This window comes from Coregonus lavaretus (genome assembly GCF_964263955.1).
Source record: "Coregonus lavaretus genome assembly, chromosome: 6".
In the NCBI taxonomy this organism is placed as follows: domain Eukaryota; kingdom Metazoa; phylum Chordata; class Actinopteri; order Salmoniformes; family Salmonidae; genus Coregonus; species Coregonus lavaretus.
In genome coordinates this window covers 8,185,261-8,203,907 of record NC_139993.1, presented here as the reverse complement: position 1 = coordinate 8,203,907, position 18,647 = coordinate 8,185,261, and the positions used below count along the sequence as shown (strand labels likewise).

Genomic DNA, 18,647 nt, shown 5'->3' with positions numbered 1-18,647 from the left:
GTTTATTTTGTTCCTTTCTGCAGACAGTGGAGTACAGGTACAGATGTAGGATGTTAATTTGAGCCAGTTTGCTACAGCAGCAAAATAATCCTGCAGCAACAGGAAATGTGAATTATTATGTGGATGATAATTAATTGACATTTTTGTAGGGGTTGATAACATTTTTGTTAGGGCAAATCAAGTCTGGCATTTCTACATGGAAATTACAAACTTTAGAAGCCTCTTTAAAACTCAAATACACTACAAATACACTTGGCAACAAAAGAGTGATCAAATTAAGATCCAGTCAGTGGAATCAGGAGGCACTGCTCATTAATAGATAATAAATATTAACAGATAATAAATATTTAATTGGTTAGAATATTGAACACTTTTGAGATGTATGTCCTGTCCATTGCAGAGCCCACAGAAGGCCATTGCATTGAACATTCTAATTTGGAACGGTATGATTTGATTGCATCATAACAATTAATGACATGTCATAAAACATTTTTTTGTGGTCAGTTTCCCAGGCAACACAATTCAAATTCCTATATTCTAAAGACAAGAACCTCATTTTAAATTTTTTATCATGAAGAGAAAAGGTGTGAGCACAGGTTTCTGGTGGTTCTTCAGCGTTTTCATGTGCGGTGGCTCTACAGACATTGTGGATTCTACCCACCTTTACAGCAAAAGAATGAAGACCACCCACCCAAAACCAGACCATGTCAAACATTTTGAGAATATCAGCTATGTGAGACAGACAAAAGGAGAAGCCAAATCAGACTACAAGTCTTTTGGCGATGGACCAACGCACAACTTCCTTGGACTGGCGAACCTGAGGGTGTCAATGTCCACCTTGTCCATGGATAGTTGCAAAGATGACCTGACCACTGATCCTGTTGACTCTTGGAATTCTCAACCCTACTACCCCAAGAAACCATGGATTTCCATTGATGAGATACAGGCGTACTCAGCAGAGACATCCTGGCCTTACTTCCCATGGCAGATCGTGCCTCCTTCACCCCCTGTGCAGAGGAGAGCCTCCAGCATGTGGAGAGACATGGAGAAGGCCCGTTCATCTAGCCCTGAGCTGCAGAGTCCTACCCCAGAGGAGAGGAGCAGCTTCCTCCAGGAGAGCCGTTTATGGAAATATATGTCTCTGTCCTCCATATCCTCCATGAGCTAGAACACTGTCTCTCCCTGTGGGGGACTCTGAGATGGAAGAGGAGTAGATCAGCAGCCAGAAGAGCCAGGCTAAGGGCCAGGATGTGGCCCACCTTCCTGATGCCATCCAGCAGTGAAGTGCAGAAAAAAGAACTATAATGAAAAATAAATAAATATACATTTTATCAATAATAATTTTGTAATCTTCATGTTTTTTCTGCATGATCAAATCGATTTCTAAACAAGTACTTCCCAAATTTGCGGTGATCTGGTACAAAATGTGCAAGGAGGCCGGGAAAAGGCAAAGCAGCCTTGCCGTGTGGCTTTGTCCCGCCCTTCAAAACTCCAAACTCAATGCAAGGCATTGACATGGCTTGTTTCTACCTAATACTGCTCAGTAGACGGGCGAATCAGAGCGCCGGAGGGGAGCAACGGGAGGAGACGTGACACTAAGGACCTAACATGGTCCACACACACCCGCACAGTCGTGAAGAGAGCATGGCAGCTTCTCTTCCCCCTCAGGAGGCTGAAAAGATTTGGCATGGGCCCTTGGATCCTCAAAAGGTTATACAGCTGCACCATCAAGAGCATCTTGACTGCCTGCATCACCGCTTGGTATGACAAATGCACTGCCCTTGACCCCAAAGTGCTACAGAGGGTGGTGCATCCAGGACCTCTATATCAGGCGGTGTCAGAGGAAGGCCCGAAAAATTGCCAAAGACTCCAGCCAGCCAAGCTATAGACTTTTCACTCTGCTACCGTCCGGCAAACGGCACCGGAGCATCGGCTCTCGGACCAACAGGCTCCGAGGAAGCTTCTACCCGCAAGCCATAAGACTGCTAAATAGCCAGACTGCTAAATAGTAAATTAAGGGTACCCAAACTACCTCCACTGACTCTGTCTTGCACTGACCCTACGCACACTCACTATACTATATATACAAACCATATACACACGCACTCACACACACTACATTGACACTCCCACACAAAACATTTTACATTTTTAGTCATTTAGCAGACGCTCTTATCCAGAGCGACTTACAGTTAGTGAGTGCATACATTTTTCATACTGGCCCCCCGTGGGACTCGAACCCACAACCCTGGCGTTGCAAGTGCCATGCTCTACCAATTGAGCTACAGGAGGCCAAAACCAACACACATTCACATACTGTACACTACATACGCACACACACACATTACGCACACACGCAGACCGACACAACACAAACACACATACATACACATTACACACACACACACACACTCATCATTTGCTGCTGCTCTGTTCTTTATTATACTCTTATTATTATCTATCCTGATGCCTAGTCACTTTACCCTGCCTTCATGTACATACAGTGTCAACCTCAAATACCTCGTACCTCTGCACATTGATCTGGTACTGGTACTCCCTGTATATAGATCCATTCTTGTATATTTTATTTTTTATTTTCCATCACATTCCTCTTGTGTTACTATTTTATTTTTTATTTTTAAACTCTGCATTGTTGGGAAGGGCTCGTAAGCAAGTATTTCACGGTAAATTCTACTCCAGTTGTATTTGGCGCATGTGACAAATAACATTTTATTTTATTTTATTTATCTTTTATTTTGGTGATTGTTAGTTCTGAATGATTATAAAACAATATATAGATCCATGAAAAATCCCTGCTTTACCCTGATTGACTTATAGTGCAAAAGTGGTAAGATAATGAAGATATGTCCATATTAATGCTTTAGGGATAGCGGGCTGGTCTGCTATTCTCGCAAGCCATAACCAACACTTGAGCTAGCTAGCTGGCTCGGTTTTGAATGGCTGTTTTGAGAGACTAGTGGTCTGCTAGTGTTTCCTATTAACTTATGTTACACAGGTACGAATTACTAAGATTTTACACACCAGTGACACATTTGTTGTTGTTTTGGATCTGTACTCCAGCACTTTGGATTTAAAATGATACAATGGGGTTAAACTGCAGACTGTCAGCTTTAATTTCAGGGTATTTTCATCAGCACCTTTTGTACATAGTCCCCCATTTTAGGCGACCAAAAGTATTGGGACAAATTCACTTATGTGTATTCAAGTAGTCAAACGTTTTGTATTTGGTCCCATATTCCTAGCATGCAATGATCAATCTCGTGACAGCATTTGCTGTTTGTTTTGGTTGTGTTTCAGATTATTTTGTGCCCAATAGAACTGAATGGTAAATAATGTATTGTGTAATTTTGGAGTCACTTTTATAGAATATAGAATATGTTTCTAAACACTTCTACATTAATGTAGATGCTACCATGATTACGGATAGTCCTGAATGAATCGTGAGTAATGATGCGTGAGAAAGTTACAGACGCACAAATATCATACCCCCAAGACATGCTAACCTCTCACCATTACAATAACAGGGAAGGTTAGCATTTTTTGGGGGGTATGATGTTTATGCCTCTGTAACGTTCTCACTCATCGTTATTCTACCAGAAGATGGTTGTCATTACATTAGCATCATCGCTAACTGCTACACATTCCAGTGCCGTTGCCTCTTCAGAAAGTTGAAGGAAAATATGAATCACAGATGCATTTTGTTAATGTCTTATTGTATGATAGGGAAGAGTGGGGTAAATTGAGCCATTGTTTCATATTCAGCATCACTCCGGCAAGGGAAATATAGTATTCTTTCTAGCAAAGATATGTACGTATATTTAAGGATGTTCTGTATCCCTGGAAATAATCAGAATTCATGTAAACATTACAGTTTTGAAAACTTGTCCAAAAAAGTGGTCTCTTGGCACAACTTATAGGGTAGCCGCCTACAAATGTTTGTACTCAATGAAATATTACCACTACCTTTTTAAAACCAGGTATATCTTTATTTCCCAAACACAATTCAATACAATCGCAATCATTTTTTTGTCTTTTCTTTTAACACGGGCTTAACACCTAACAAACACTTTGTGCTTTTTTAAACACTTTTAACATAGGCCAGGCCCTGTTGTTACCTCATATCCCAGCAATAATGCCTTGCATTATGCCTGGGAAGAAAACACTTCAATTTGCTCAACTTTCTATTGGCTCAACCATTGGCTCAACTTACCCCATGGCCATTGGCTCAAACATTTTGACCATATTAGCCCACACAGCTATAAGGATGCTCTTTCATGCTAGGTTTAGGAACTCATATTGAAGCTTATAGAGACCCCGACTGATACATAGAACAATCTTAAAAGTATCTACTTTGGTTTAGATACAAGCATCATTAAACCTCTAACACAATACATTCATTTGACTTGGTGAAAATCAGTTTTATGGACCTAACTTGCTTAACACTTTTTCCATGCGGTTTCTTTCTTCACAGACTCCATGAAATGATGATCTCTTCCCAAATATTTGGTCAAATTATTAATTTTGTGTATCGTTTTCTAGAAACAAGTGTGGCTCAACTTACCTCTTTGGCTCAACTCACCCCACTCTCCCCTAATCTTGGGCAAATTAATGACTTTTCTAATAAGTTCAATACATTTAATGATTTCCTACCAAGTTCAATACATTTTAAAATATTGTTGAATTCCGTTTTAATGTCTGGATTCTGTGATTCCGTCCGCGTTCTCCGCAACGCGGATTCTATAGGGCCCTACTGTCCTAAAAACTCCTTTAATTCCTTTCTCATCTCTCTCACTCAGTAGCATTATCAACCACACAGTGCTACTAAGTGTGGCCTCCCCTCTATCATAGACAGTTCCAATCATGCATTGAAATTGTGCGCAAAGCCAGTCCCAGGCTCTCTATTGTAGTAATATTGTAGTAATGAGTACAAGTGTGTTTAAGCTATGGAGTGATTGTGTGTGTTTGTGTGCGTATCTGTTCCTGTGGCACACCGCTGCTGAGAGCTGAGTGGATTGGGCTTGGGGGCTGTGGGAGTGTATGGTCAGGGTCAGCGTGTGGAGTAAGGGTCAAAAGACTATCAAAGCTGTCGGGGGGAGCCTTCAAGCTCAGATCAGTCCCTGGAGCTGACACTGACCCACCCTCTATCCGTACACCCCTCATCCTGTAGGGTGGAAGCACCCTGCCTCATGTACAAAAGGTTACCAAAGGTTGAGAGCGTCAACTAACATAAGGGAGGGCAGGGACATTACCCAGTTTACAGTCATCTCTGATAACTGATAAATGCAATGGCTTGGGACAGTTTGCACTAAACCGGAACATGCAGTTAGTTATCAGAGGCAATTAAAAATGATGTAGGAACTATATTGCACTTTTTAAACAGTTTATCTAAAGTGCACTTATCAGGAGTCAACTGTAGTGCGGGATGACACCATTTAATTTTCCATTTGGAATTTGTGAGTTCATTTTCAGCTAAAGTTCTTGGATTTATTGGATGTCAGACATATAAACAAATTGTGTGACTCCATTCTTGCTTATAAGACGCTTATAAGATAAGCTCATGCTATGCCATGCACACAGCGTAAAGAGAGCCAGCCAAGGTCAACATTGATAACTATGGCCCACGGTAGTCGGCTGAAAATGGAAGGGTGTGACATATGTCTGGTCTAATTAGCTTTGTTTGCACCCCACTAAGTCCCCTGTCGTTTCGATGCTAAGAGCCTGCTCTCTGAACTCTCCCTGCAGTAGCAGCAAAGCTGCAGATTAGTGCCGAGCCTGTCTAGCTGTGGGAAGTTGAGCTTTTTACTCTCCGCCTGATGGATTTGTGTGACCGTTCACTTTAGCGTCATGCTGCGCTATGTAACCGAAGCTAACATGCTTTCTACAGTATTACTATTATTGTATTAGTCTGTTTCTTCAGCTGCAAGTCTTAAGAAAGTTACAGTGTATGACTAGCAAGCAAAGCCAGGATAGCAGTTTACCTGTCGCGTTCGATACGCGCCACAGGTCACACAGAGTGAGTAATCAATGTGGTTTGTCATGTGCTCTTTGGAGACACATCAGTCTTGGTTGTTGCATCTGGTTGTTTGTTTAGTCTATCTCTCGCTCTCTTACTGACTAATATCCACCTGTGGTACCTGTAGCACACTGTTTGATAATCTCAACGTGAGTGTGAGTAATCGATGTGTTGTGGTGTGTCATGTGCTTTGGAGACCGAGAAATCTCGGTTGTTGAGTCTGTTGTTTGTTTAGTCTCGTTCACAGTCTCTTATTGACTAATATACGTCTGCTGTTCTAGACGCACCTGGCATGTCTGTTGTGTCTGCTCTGCGTGGCTGTTTGATCCTGACGAAATGTCTCGTCTGCTGTTTTTCTGTTTTGTCTGCAGGTTGAGTAGTGATCGGCGGGATGACCAGACTCTGAGGAAAAAGGAGACAGAGGAGTGAGTGTTCACCGTGGGAGAGCCCCTCATCACTCTCCCCCCCTGACAGCTGCACCAATGTTCTCTCCCGACCAGGAAAACATCTCCACCACCCCAGCCTCCACCAAAGTGCCAGTCAAATACGGAGAGCTCATTGTTCTGGGGTAAGAGGGGGGTTAATTGCATTTTGTTGCTTACAATCCTGTCTCGGAGATCTACGGACAATTCCTTCAACCTCATGGCTTGGTTTTTGCTCTGATATGCACTGTCAACTGTGGGACCTTATATAGACAGATGTGTGCCTTTCCAAATCATGTCCAATCAATTGAATTTACCACAGGTGGACTCCAATCAAGTTGTAGAAACATCTCAAGGATGATCAATGGAAACAGGATGCACATGAGCTCAATTTCAAGTCTAATAGCAAAGGGTCTGAATACTTATGTAAATAAGGTATTTCTGTTATTTATTTTTAATACATTTTCCAAAAAAATTAAAAACCTGTTTTCGCTTTGTCATTATGGGGTATTGTTTGTAGATTGATGAGAAAATATATATATTTAATCAATTTTAGAATAAGGCTGTAACGTAACACAATGTGGAAAAGGGGAAGGGGTCTGTATACTTTCCGAATATATATACACTGCTCAAAAAAATAAAGGGAACACTTAAACAACACAATGTAACTCCAAGTCAATCACACTTCTGTGAAATCAAACTGTCCACTTAGGAAGCAACACTGATTGACAATACATTTCACATGCTGTTGTGCAAATGGAATAGACAACAGGTGGAAATTATAGGCAATTAGCAAGACACCCCCAATAAAGAAGTGGTTCTGCAGGTGGTGACCACAGACCACTTCTCAGTTCCTATGCTTCCTGGCTGATGTTTTGGTCACTTTTGAATGCTGGCGGTGCTTTCACTCAAGTGGTAGCATGAGACGGAGTCTACAACCCACACAAGTGGCTCAGGTAGTGCAGCTCATCCAGGATGGCACATCAATGCGAGCTGTGGCAAGAAGGTTTGCTGTGTCTGTCAGCGTAGTGTCCAGAGCATGGAGGCGCTACCAGGAGACAGGCCAGTACATCAGGAGATGTGGAGGAGGCCGTAGGAGGGCAACAACACAGCAGCAGGACCGCTAACTCCGCCTTTGTGCAAGGAGGAGCAGGAGGAGCACTGCCAGAGCCCTGCAAAATGACTTCCAGCAGGCCACAAATGTGCATGTGTCTGCTCAAACGGTCAGAAACTGACTCCATGAGGGTGGTATGAGGGCCCGACGTCCACAGGTGGGGGTTGTGCTTACAGCCCAACACCGTGCAGGACGTTTGGCATTTGCCAGAGAACACCAATATTGGCAAATTCGCCACTGGTGCCCTGTGCTCTTCACAGATGAAAGCAGGTTCACACTGAGCACATGTGACAGACGTGACAGAGTCTGTAGACGCCGTGGAGAACGTTCTGCTGCCTGCAACATCCTCCAGCATGACCGGTTTGGCGTGGGTCAGTCATGGTGTGGGGTGGCATTTCTTTGGGGGGCCGCGCAGACCTCCATGTGCTCGCCAGAGGTAGCCTGACTGCCATTAGGTACCGAGATGAGATCCTCAGACCCCTTGTGAGACCATATGCTGGTGCGGTTGGCCCTGGGTTCCTCCTAATGCAAGACAATGCTAGACCTAATGTGGCTGGAGTGTGTCAGCAGTTCCTGCAAGAGGAAGGCATTGATGCTATGGACTGGCCCGCCCGTTCCCCAGACCTTAATCCAATTGAGCACATCTGGGACATCATGTCTCGCTCCATCCACCAACGCCACGTTGCACCACAGACTGTCCAGGAGTTGGCGGATGCTTTAGTCCAGGTCTGGGAGGAGATCCCTCAGGAGACCATCCGCCACCTCATCAGGAGCATGCCCAGGCGTTGTAGGGAGGTCATACAGGCACGTGGAGGCCACACACACTACTGAGCCTCATTTTGACTTGTTTTAAGGACATCACATCAAAGTTGGATCAGCCTGTAGTGTGGTTTTCCACTTTAATTTTGAGGGTGACTCCAAATCCAGACCTCCATGGGTTGATCAATTTGATTTCCATTGATAATTTTTGTGTGATTTTGTTGTCAGCACATTCAACTATGTAAAGAAAAAAGTATTTAATAAGATTATTTCATTCATTCAGATCTAGGATGTGTTGTTTAAGTGTTCCCTTTATTTTTTTGAGCAGTGTATATATATATATATATATATATATATATATATATATATATACAGTACCAGTCAAAAGTTTGGACACCTACTCATTCAAGGTTTTATATTTTACATTGTAGAATAATAGTGAAGACATCAAAACTATGAAATAACACATATGGAATCATGTAGTAACCAAAAAAGTGTTAAACAAATGAAAATATATTTTAAATTTGAGATTCTTCAAATAGCCATGCTTTACCTTGATGACAGCTTTCCACACTCTTGGCATTCTCTCAGCTTCATGAGGTAGTCACCTGTAATGCATGTCAATTAACAGGTGTGCCTTGTTAAAAGTTAATTTGTGGAATTTCTTTCCTTCTTAATGCGTTTGAGCCAATCAGTTGTGTTGTGACAAGGTAGGGGGTTATACAGAAGATAGCTCTATTTGGTAAAATACCAAGTCCATATTATGGCAAGAACAGCTCAAATAAGCAAAGAGAAACGACAGTCCATCATTATTTTAAGACATGAAGATCAGTCAATCTGGAAAATGTCAAGAACTTTGAACGTTTCTTCAAGTGCAGTCGCAAAAACCATCAAGAGCTATGATGAAAGTGGCTCTCATGAGGACCGCCACAGGAAAGGAAGACCCAGAGTTACCTCTGCTGCAGAGGATAAGTTCATTAGAGTTACCAGCGTCAGAAATTGCAGTCCAAATAAATGCTTCACAGAGTTCAAGTAACAGACACATCTCAACATCAATTGTTCAGAGGAGACTGCATGAATCAGGCCTTCATGTTCGAATTGCTGCAAGTCTTTGTGAGACGCAGAGTAGGTGAACGGATGATCTCTGCATTTGTGGTTCTCACCGTGAAGCATGGAGGTGTGATGATGTGGGGGTGCTTTGCTGGTGACACTGTCTGTGATTTATTTAGAATTCAAGGCACACTTAACCAGCATGGCTACCACAGCATTCTGCAGCGATACGCCATCCCATCTGGTTTGCGCTTAGTGGGACTATCATTTGTTTTTCAACAGGACAATTACCCAACACACCTCCAGGCTGTGTAAGGGCTATTTAACCAAGAGGGAGAGTGATGGAGTGCTGCATCAGATGACCTGGCCTCCACAATCACCCGACCGCAACCCAATTGAGATGGTTTGGGATAAGTTGGACCGCAGACTGAAGGAAAAGCAGCCAACAAGTGCTCAGCATATGTGGGAACTCCTTCAAGACTGTAGGAAAAACATTCCAGGTGAAGCTGGTTGAGAGAATGTCAAGTGTGTGCAAAGCTGTCATCAAGGCAAAGGGTGGCTACTTTGAAGAATCTCAAATGTAAAATATATTTTGATTTGTTTAACACTTTTTTTGTTACTACATGATTCCGTATGTATTATTCTACAATGTAGAAAATAGTACAAATAAATAAAAACCCTGGAATGAGTAGGTGTGTCCAAACTTTTGACTGGTATTGTCTGTATATATAGACAGTATGGGTAGTATATGAATAGAACAAGTCTGTACAGCAGTAGTTATATAGGATGAGCCATGACTAGAATACAGTATATACATATAAAGTTGGTAAAACAGTATGTATTTTTTGTGTTTTATTAGGATCCCCATTAGTCGTTGCGAAGGCAGCAGGTACTCTTTCTGGGGTCCACACAAAACATGGAACATGACATAATACAGAATATGAATAGACAAGAACAGCTCAAGGACAGAACTACATCAATGTGAAACATCACACATAGCCTACATTTCAGTACATACACACAATATATCTAGGTCAAATAGGGGAGAGGCATTGTGCCGTGATGTATTGCTTTATCTGTTTTTTTAAACCAGGTTTGCTGTTCATTTGAGCAATCTGAGATGGAAGGGAGTTCCATGCAATCATGGCTATACAGTTGAAGTCAGAAGTTTACATACACCTTAGCCAAATACATTTAAACTCAGTTTTTCACAATTCCTGACATTTAATCCTAGTAAAAATTCCCTGTCTTAGGTCAGTTATGATCACCACTTTATTTTAAGAATGTGAAATGTCAGAATAATAGTAGAGAGAATTATTTATTTCAGCTTTTATTTCATTTATCACATTCCCAGTGAGTCAGAAGTTTACATACACTCAATTTGTATTTGGTAGCATTGCCTTTAAATTGTTTAACTTGGGTCAAACGTTTCGGGTAGCCTTTCACAAGCTTCCCACAATAAGTTGGGTGAATTTTGGCCCATTCCTCCTGACAGAGCTGGTGTAACTTAGTCAGGTTTGTAGGCCTCCTTGCTCGCACACGCCTTTTCAGTTCTGCCCACAAATGTTCTATAGGATTGAGGTCAGGGCTTTGTGATGGCCACTCCAATACCTTGACTTTGTTGTCATTAAGCTATTTTGCCACAACTTTGGAAGTATGCTTGGGGTCATTGTCCATTTGGAAGACCCATTTGCGACCAAGCTTTAACTTCCTGACTGATGTCTTGAGATGTTGCTTCAATATATCCACATAATTTTCCTTCCTCATGATGCCATCTTTTTGTGAAGTGCACCAGTCCCTCCTGCAGCAAAGCACCCCCACAGCATGATGCTGCCACTCCCGTGCTTCACAGTTGGGATGGTGTTCTTCGGCTTGCAAGCTTCCCCCTTTTTCCTCCAAACATAACAATGGTCATTATGGCCAAACAGTTTTATTTTTGTTTAATCAGACCAGAGGACACTTCTCCAAAAAGTACGATCTTTGTCCCCATGTGCAGTTGCAAACCGTAGTCTGGCTTTTTTATGGTGGTTTTGGAGCAGTGGCTTCTTCCTTGCTGAGCGGCCTTTCAGGTCGATATAGGACTCGTTTTACTGTGGATATAGATACTTTTGTACCTGTTTCCTCCAGCATCTTCACAAGGTCCTTTGCTGTTGTTCTGGGATTGATTTGCACTTTTCGCACCAAAGTACGTTCATCTCAAGGAGACAGAACGCGTCTCCTTCCTGAGCGGTATGACGGCTGCGTGGGCCCATGGAGTTTATACTTGCGTACTGTTGTTTGTACAGATGAACGTGGTAGCTTCGGGCATTTCGAAATTGCTCCCAAGGATGAACCAGACTTGTGGAGGTCTACTGTTTTTTTTCTGAGGTCTTGGCTGATTTATTTTGATTTTCCCATGATGTCAAGCAAAGAGGCACTGAGTTTGAAGGTAGGCCTTGAAATACATTGTCACGGTTTCGGCCGAGGCTGCCTCTCTTCCTTGTTCGGGCAGGCTTCGGCGTTCGTTGTCTCCGGAATTCTAGCTGCCATCGTTGCATGTTTCTATGTTCGTTTGCTTTTGTCTGTTTGTTGTGACACCTGTTATCGTTTAGGTTAATTAGCGTCCTATAAGTTACTCGTTGTGTTTGTCCAGTGTTGTGTGTGATTGCTTTGTCTGTCGTGCGTTACTGGACGTGTTTACATTATTCGCTCGGTTGAGCTATCTCTCCACTGTGTTGGAGCGTTTTACGCACCTGTGTAGTGCGCCCGTTTGTTTTGTCCGCCTACGTGCGGAGTTTCGCCTTCGGGCCAGTTTGTTCATTTTTCCCTTGTGGAATTCACTAAAGTCTTTTGGACTGTACTTCGGTGTCCTGCGCTTGATTCCACCACTACACCCACCTACAGCATCACTGACAAAATCACACACCTTCAAGAATGGAATCAGCAGGAGCCGCAGCAGCCCAGGCGACGCTGGAGGACAGGGTCCGAGAACAGAGTGACCAGATCCTGCAGATGGGGTCCGCACTGCAGGAGGTGATCACCACCATCCGAGGCTGGGGGACTCCTCCACCGCCATCCTCTCTGCCAGCACCATCGGCAAGTCAGCCCAATCCCGCTCCGGAAGCCAGAGGAGTTCGACTCTCGCTCCCGAGGGCCTACGATGGGACCGCGGCCGGGTGTCAGGGATTCCTTCTCCAGGTGGAGCTTTACCTGGCCACCGTGCACCCGGCGCCTTCGGGACATGAGAGCGTGTCCGCCCTGATCTCCTGCCTTTCCGGGAAGGCGTTGGAATGGGCCAACGCAGAGTGGAGGAGGATCGACGCGGACACCATCACCTACGACGAGTTCTCCCGCCGCTTCAGGGCGGTGTTCGACCATCCCCCGGAGGGGAAAGCGGCGGGGGAGCGTCTGGTCTTCCTCCGGCAGGGGAAGAGGAGTGCCCAGGAGTTCGCCTTAGAATTCCGTACTCTAGCGGCGGATGCAGGGTGGAATGAGCGGGCTCTCAGCGATCACTACAGATGTAGTCTACGCGAGGACGTCCGTAGGGAGCTGGCCTGTAGGGACACCAGCCTCTCGTTCGACCAGTTGGTCGACATGTCCATCAGGCTGGATAACCTGCTAGCTACCCGCGGACGTTCCGAGGGGGGTCCGTCCATTTCACCCTCCAGCGCCTCCGAGCCGTGCCCCATGGAGCTCGGGGGCGCTGGCGCTAGAGAGAGGAGGGGTCGGCTGACGAGGGGGTCCATCTCCTGTACCAACTGTGGTCGGGGAGGACACACCGCGGCTAGGTGCTGTGGATGGCCTCCTAGGGGAGAGGACGACAGGTCCCGCACTGGGGAGTCCTTCCAGGTGAGTAGGCGCCCCACTCACCCAGAGCTCTCTGTTGCACATTTCTGTATACCTGTGCGTTTCCCACAGGTAGCACCTCATTCCCAGCATAAGGCGCTGGTAGATTCAGGCGCGGCTGGGAATTTTGTTGATAAGACGTTTTGTTTAGCCTTAGGGATCCCCCGTCTCCCTGTTGATGTCCCTTTCCCCGTTCATGCCCTAGATAGCCGTCCGTTGGGTGCGGGCTTGATCAGGGAGGTCACTGCGCCACTTAGGATGTGTGCGCAGGGGGGTCATCAGGAGATGATTCAGCTATTTCTGATCGACTCGCCTGCGTATCCGGTGGTGCTGGGCATGCCCTGGTTGAGTACCCATAACCCATCTATTTCATGGCAGGAGAGGGCTCTGATGGAGTGGTCTGCCCAGTGTGTGGGTCGATGTTTGGGCGTTTCCGTAGGGGCTACCTCGGTGGAGAGTCCAAACCAGGTGCCCGCATTGCACGTTCCCCCTGAGTATGGGGATTTGGCTATTGCGTTTAGTAAGTCGAGGGCGACGCAGTTGCCGCCCCATAGGCAGGGAGCTTGTGCGATAGACCTCCAGGCAGGAGCTGCGCTCCCACGGAGCCATGTGTATCCTCTGTCTCAGGAGGAGAAGAAAGCTATGGAGACTTACATAGACGAAACTCTGAGACAAGGATACATACGGCCTTCCACTTCCCCTGCGTCCTCGAGTTTCTTTTTTGTGAAGAAAAAGGATGGTGGGTTACGCCCGTGCATCGATTACCGTGGTCTCAATCAGATCACGGTGAAGTACAGTTATCCACTCCCGCTGATTGCGACCATGACGAAGTCATTGCATGGGGCGCGTTTCTTCACTAAATTAGATCTCAGGAGCGCGTACAACTTGGTGCGCATCAGGGAGGGCGATGAATGGAAGACAGCCTTTAGTACCACCTCGGGCCATTACGAGTATCTTGTCATGCCATACGGGTTGATGAACGCTCCGTCAGTTTTCCAATCATTCGTGGATGAGATCTTCAGGGACATGCAGGGGCAGGGGGTGGTTGTGTACATAGATGACATTCTCGTGTACTCGCCTACCCGAGTCGAGCATGTGGCCCTGGTGCGCAGAGTGTTGCGGAGGCTGGTGGAGCACGACCTGTATGTTAAGGCAGAGAAGTGTCTGTTTTTCCAGGAGTCGGTCTCCTTTTTGGGGTATCAGTTGTCTGCGTCAGGGGTGAAGATGGAGGTAGACCGGGTGTCAGCCATGCGTAATTGGCAAACACCAACCACTGTGAAGGAGGTGCAGCAGTTTTTGGGGTTTGCGAATTACTACCGGAGGTTTATCCGGGGTTTTGGACAGGTGGCAGCTCCCATCACGTCTCTTTTGAAGGGGGGTCCGGTGCGTCTGCAGTGGTCTGCCGAGGCGGACAGGGCATTTGGGAGGCTGAAGGACCTGTTTACCTCGGCCCCGGTGCTGGCGCATCCGGATCCCTCTTTGCCATTTCAGGTAGAGGTGGACGCGTCTGAGGCCGGTATAGGAGCCGTGCTTTCACAACGGTCAGGCGCGCCACCTAAACTCCGCCCCTGTGCTTTTTATTCTAAGAAGCTCAGTCCGGCGGAGCGAAACTATGACGTAGGGGACAGGGAGCTGTTAGCCGTGGTACAGGCCCTAAAGGTGTGGAGGCACTGGCTTGAGGGGGCTCAACACCCTTTCCTCATTTTGACGGACCACCGTAACCTGGAGTACATCCGGGCAGCGAGGAGGCTGAACCCTCGCCAGGCAAGATGGAATATGTTTTTTACATTTAAGATCACGTACATCCCTGGGTCACAGAACGGTAAGGCAGATGCGCTGTCTCGGCGGTATGACACGGAGGAGAGGTCCGTGGAGCCCACTCCCATACTGCCGGAGTCGTGTCTGGTGGCACCGGTAGTGTGGGAGGTCGATGCTGAGCTCGAGCGGGCGTTACGCACCGACCCTAGTCCACCGCAATGCCCGGAGGGTCGGAAGTACGTTCCGCTCGAGGTTCGGGATCGATTGATCTATTGGGCTCACACGTCACCCTCCTCTGGACACCCTGGTATCGGCCGGACAGTGCACTGTCTTAGTGCCAAGTACTGGTGGCCCACGTTGGCAAGGGATGTGAGGGTTTATGTTTCCTCCTGCTCGGTGTGCGCCCAGTGTAAGGCGCCTAGACATCTGCCTAGGGGTAAGTTACTACCCCTGCCCGTTCCACAACGACCATGGTCTCACCTCTCGGTGGATTTCCTTACTGACCTTCCTCCTTCACAGGGAAATACCACTATACTGGTCGTTGTCGACCGGTTTTCTAAGGCCTGTCGTCTGCTCCCCATGCTGGGCCTTCCTACTGCCCTGCAAACTGCCGAAGCACTATTCACCCATGTGTTCCGGCACTACGGGGTACCCGAGGATATTGTGTCTGATCGAGGTCCCCAATTTACCTCCAGGGTTTGGAGAGCCTTTATGGAGCGGTTGGGGGTCTCGGTGAGCCTCACCTCGGGTTACCACCCGGAGAGTAATGGGCAGGTGGAACGCGTGAACCAGGATGTGGGTAGGTTTCTTAGAACATACTGCCAGGACCGGCCGGAGGAGTGGGCAAGGTACGTTCCCTGGGCCGAGATGGCCCAGAATTCCCTACGCCACTCCTCCACTAACCTAACCCCTTTTCAATGTGTGTTAGGTTACCAACCGGTTCTGGCACCATGGCAGCAGAGCCAGATCGAGGCTCCTGCGGTGGATGAGTGGGCGCGGCGCTCGGAGGAGACATGGAACGCTGCACACGTCCACCTGCAGCGGGCCCTCCGTCGTCATAAGGCGAGCGCCGATCTCCACCGCAGTGAGGGACCGGTGTACGCACCTGGTGATCGAGTCTGGCTCTCTACCAGAAACCTGCCCCTCCGCCTGCCCTGTCGGAAACTGGGTCGGCGGTTTGTAGGGCCATTTAAAGTCCTGAGAAGGTTGAACGAGGTGTGTTACAAGTTACAACTACCTGTTGAATATAAAAGTATTAACCCCTCGTTCCATGTGTCTCTTCTCAGGCCGGTGGTAGCTGGCCCACTCCAAGAAAGTGAGATCAGGGAGACTCCTCCGCCCCCATTGGACATCGAGGGGGCACCGGCGTACTCCGTGAGGTCCATCTTGGATTCGAGACGTCGGATGGGGGGTCTCCAATATCTAGTGGAGTGGGAGGGGTACGGTCCGGAGGAACGGTGCTGGGTGCCGAGGAGAGACATTTTGGACCCGTCTCTCCTGACGGAATTCCATCGTGGGCACCCGACGCACCCTGCTCCGCGTCCTCCTGGTCGTCCCCGAGGCCGGAGTCTGCGCACGTCTGGAGCCGCGCGTCAAGGGGGGGGTACTGTCACGGTTTCGGCCGAGGCTGCCTCTCTTCCTTGTTCGGGCAGGCTTCGGCGTTCGTTGTCTCCGGAATTCTAGCTGCCATCGTTGCATGTTTCTATGTTCGTTTGCTTTTGTCTGTTTGTTGTGACACCTGTTATCGTTTAGGTTAATTAGCGTCCTATAAGTTACTCGTTGTGTTTGTCCAGTGTTGTGTGTGATTGCTTTATTGTCTGTCGTGCGTTACTGGACGTGTTTACATTATTCGCTCGGTTGAGCTATCTCTCCACTGTGTTGGAGCGTTTTACGCACCTGTGTAGTGCGCCCGTTTGTTTTGTCCGCCTACGTGCGGAGTTTCGCCTTCGGGCCAGTTTGTTCATTTTTCCCTTGTGGAATTCACTAAAGTCTTTTGGACTGTACTTCGGTGTCCTGCGCTTGATTCCACCACTACACCCACCTACAGCATCACTGACATACATCCACAGGGACACCTCCAATTGACTCAAATGATGTCAATTAGCCTATCAGAAGCTTCTAAAGCCATGACATCATTTTCTGGAATTTCCCAAGCTGTTTAAAGGCACAGGCAACTTAGTGTATGTAAACTTCTGACCCACTGGAATTGTGATACAGTGAATTATAAGTGAAATAATCTGTCTGTAAACAATTGTTGGAAAAATTACTTGTGTCATGCACAAAGTAGATGTCCTAACCGACTTGCCAAAACTATAGTTTGTTAACAAGAAATGTGTGGAGTGGTTGAAAAACGAGTTTTAATGACTCCAACCTAAGTCTATGTAAACTTCCGACTTCAACTGTATATAGTACTGTACGTTTTCTTGAATTTGTTCTGGATTTGGGGATTGTGAAAAGACCCCTGGTGACATGTCTGGTGGGGTAAGTGTGTGTGTCAGAGCTGTGTGTAAGTTGACTATTCAAACCATTTGGAATTTGGAAACAAGTTTCTTATGAAAAGAAGAAGTGATGCAGTTAGTCTCTCCTCTACTTTTAGATACGAGAAACTGGTATGCATAGTATTGATATTAGTCTCATGATTATAGTGAAGAGCAAGATGTGCTGCTCTATGGGCCAGCTGTAGTTTTTCTAGGTCCTTCTTTGCAGCACCTGACCATATGACTGGGCAATAATCAAGATAATTTAAAACTAGACCCTGCAGGAGTGTGGTGTCAAAAAAGCAGAGCATCTCTTTATCACGGACAGACCATGTAAACATTATTAAAGTAACCAGTGTTCAATGACTATGTACATAGGGCAAAGCAGTCTCAAAGGTGCAGGGTAGAGTACCGGGTGGTAGCTAGCTAGTAACATTGACTAAGGTTCAGGGCAGGGTACTGGGTGGAGGTCTGCTAGTTTAACATTCTGATGGCTTGGCATAGAAGCTTTTTAACGGTGTCTCTGTCCCAGCTTTGATGCACCTGTACTGTTTCCTCCTTCTAGATGGTAGCGGGGTGAACAGGCCGTGGCTTGGGTGGCTGAGGTCCTTGATGATCGCCTTGGCCTTCTTGTGACACCGGGTGCTGTAGACATCCTGGAGGGCAGGCAGTGTGTCCCCGATGATGCGTTGGGTCGACCACATCACCCTCTGGAGATCCCTGCGGTTGTGGACAGTGCAATTGCCGTACCAGGCGGTGATACAGCCCGACAGAATGCTCTCAATGGTGCATCTGTAGAAGTTTGTGAGGGTCCTAGGGGCCAAGCCCAATATCTTCAGCCTCCTGAGGTTGAAGAGGCGCTGTAGCGCCTTTTTCACCACACTGTCTGTGTGAAGGGACCATTTCAGGTCATCAGTGATGTGCATAACGAGGAACTTGAAGCTTTTGCCCTTCTCGCCTACGGCCCCGTCGATGGGGATGGGGGCATGCTCTCTCTGCTGTCTCCTGTAGTCAACTATCAACTCCTTTGTTTTGTTGACATTGAGGGAGAGGTTATTCTCCTGGCACCACTCCGCCAGGGCTCTCACCTTCTTCCTGTAGGCTGTCTCGTCATTGTGGTAATCAGGCCTACCACTGTTGTTTCGTCAGCAAACTTGATGATTGAGTTGGAGACTTGCGTAGCCACGCAGTCATGGATGAACAGGAAG

At 46.7% G+C, this 18,647-nt stretch overlaps 1 protein-coding gene across 1 annotated transcript in view; it reads left to right on the top strand.

Moving 5' to 3' along the window:
• Positions 1 to 18,647, top strand: part of LOC311131502 (E3 ubiquitin-protein ligase pellino homolog 1-like) — a 42,809-nt gene that overhangs the window by 11,547 nt on the left and 12,615 nt on the right. Inside the window, exon 2 of the mRNA XM_084164531.1 lies at positions 6,406 to 6,602. Coding sequence (XP_084020657.1) covers positions 6,517 to 6,602 — 86 coding nt within the window. The 5' untranslated portion in view covers positions 6,406 to 6,516. The remainder of the gene's footprint in view (positions 1 to 6,405; positions 6,603 to 18,647) is intronic.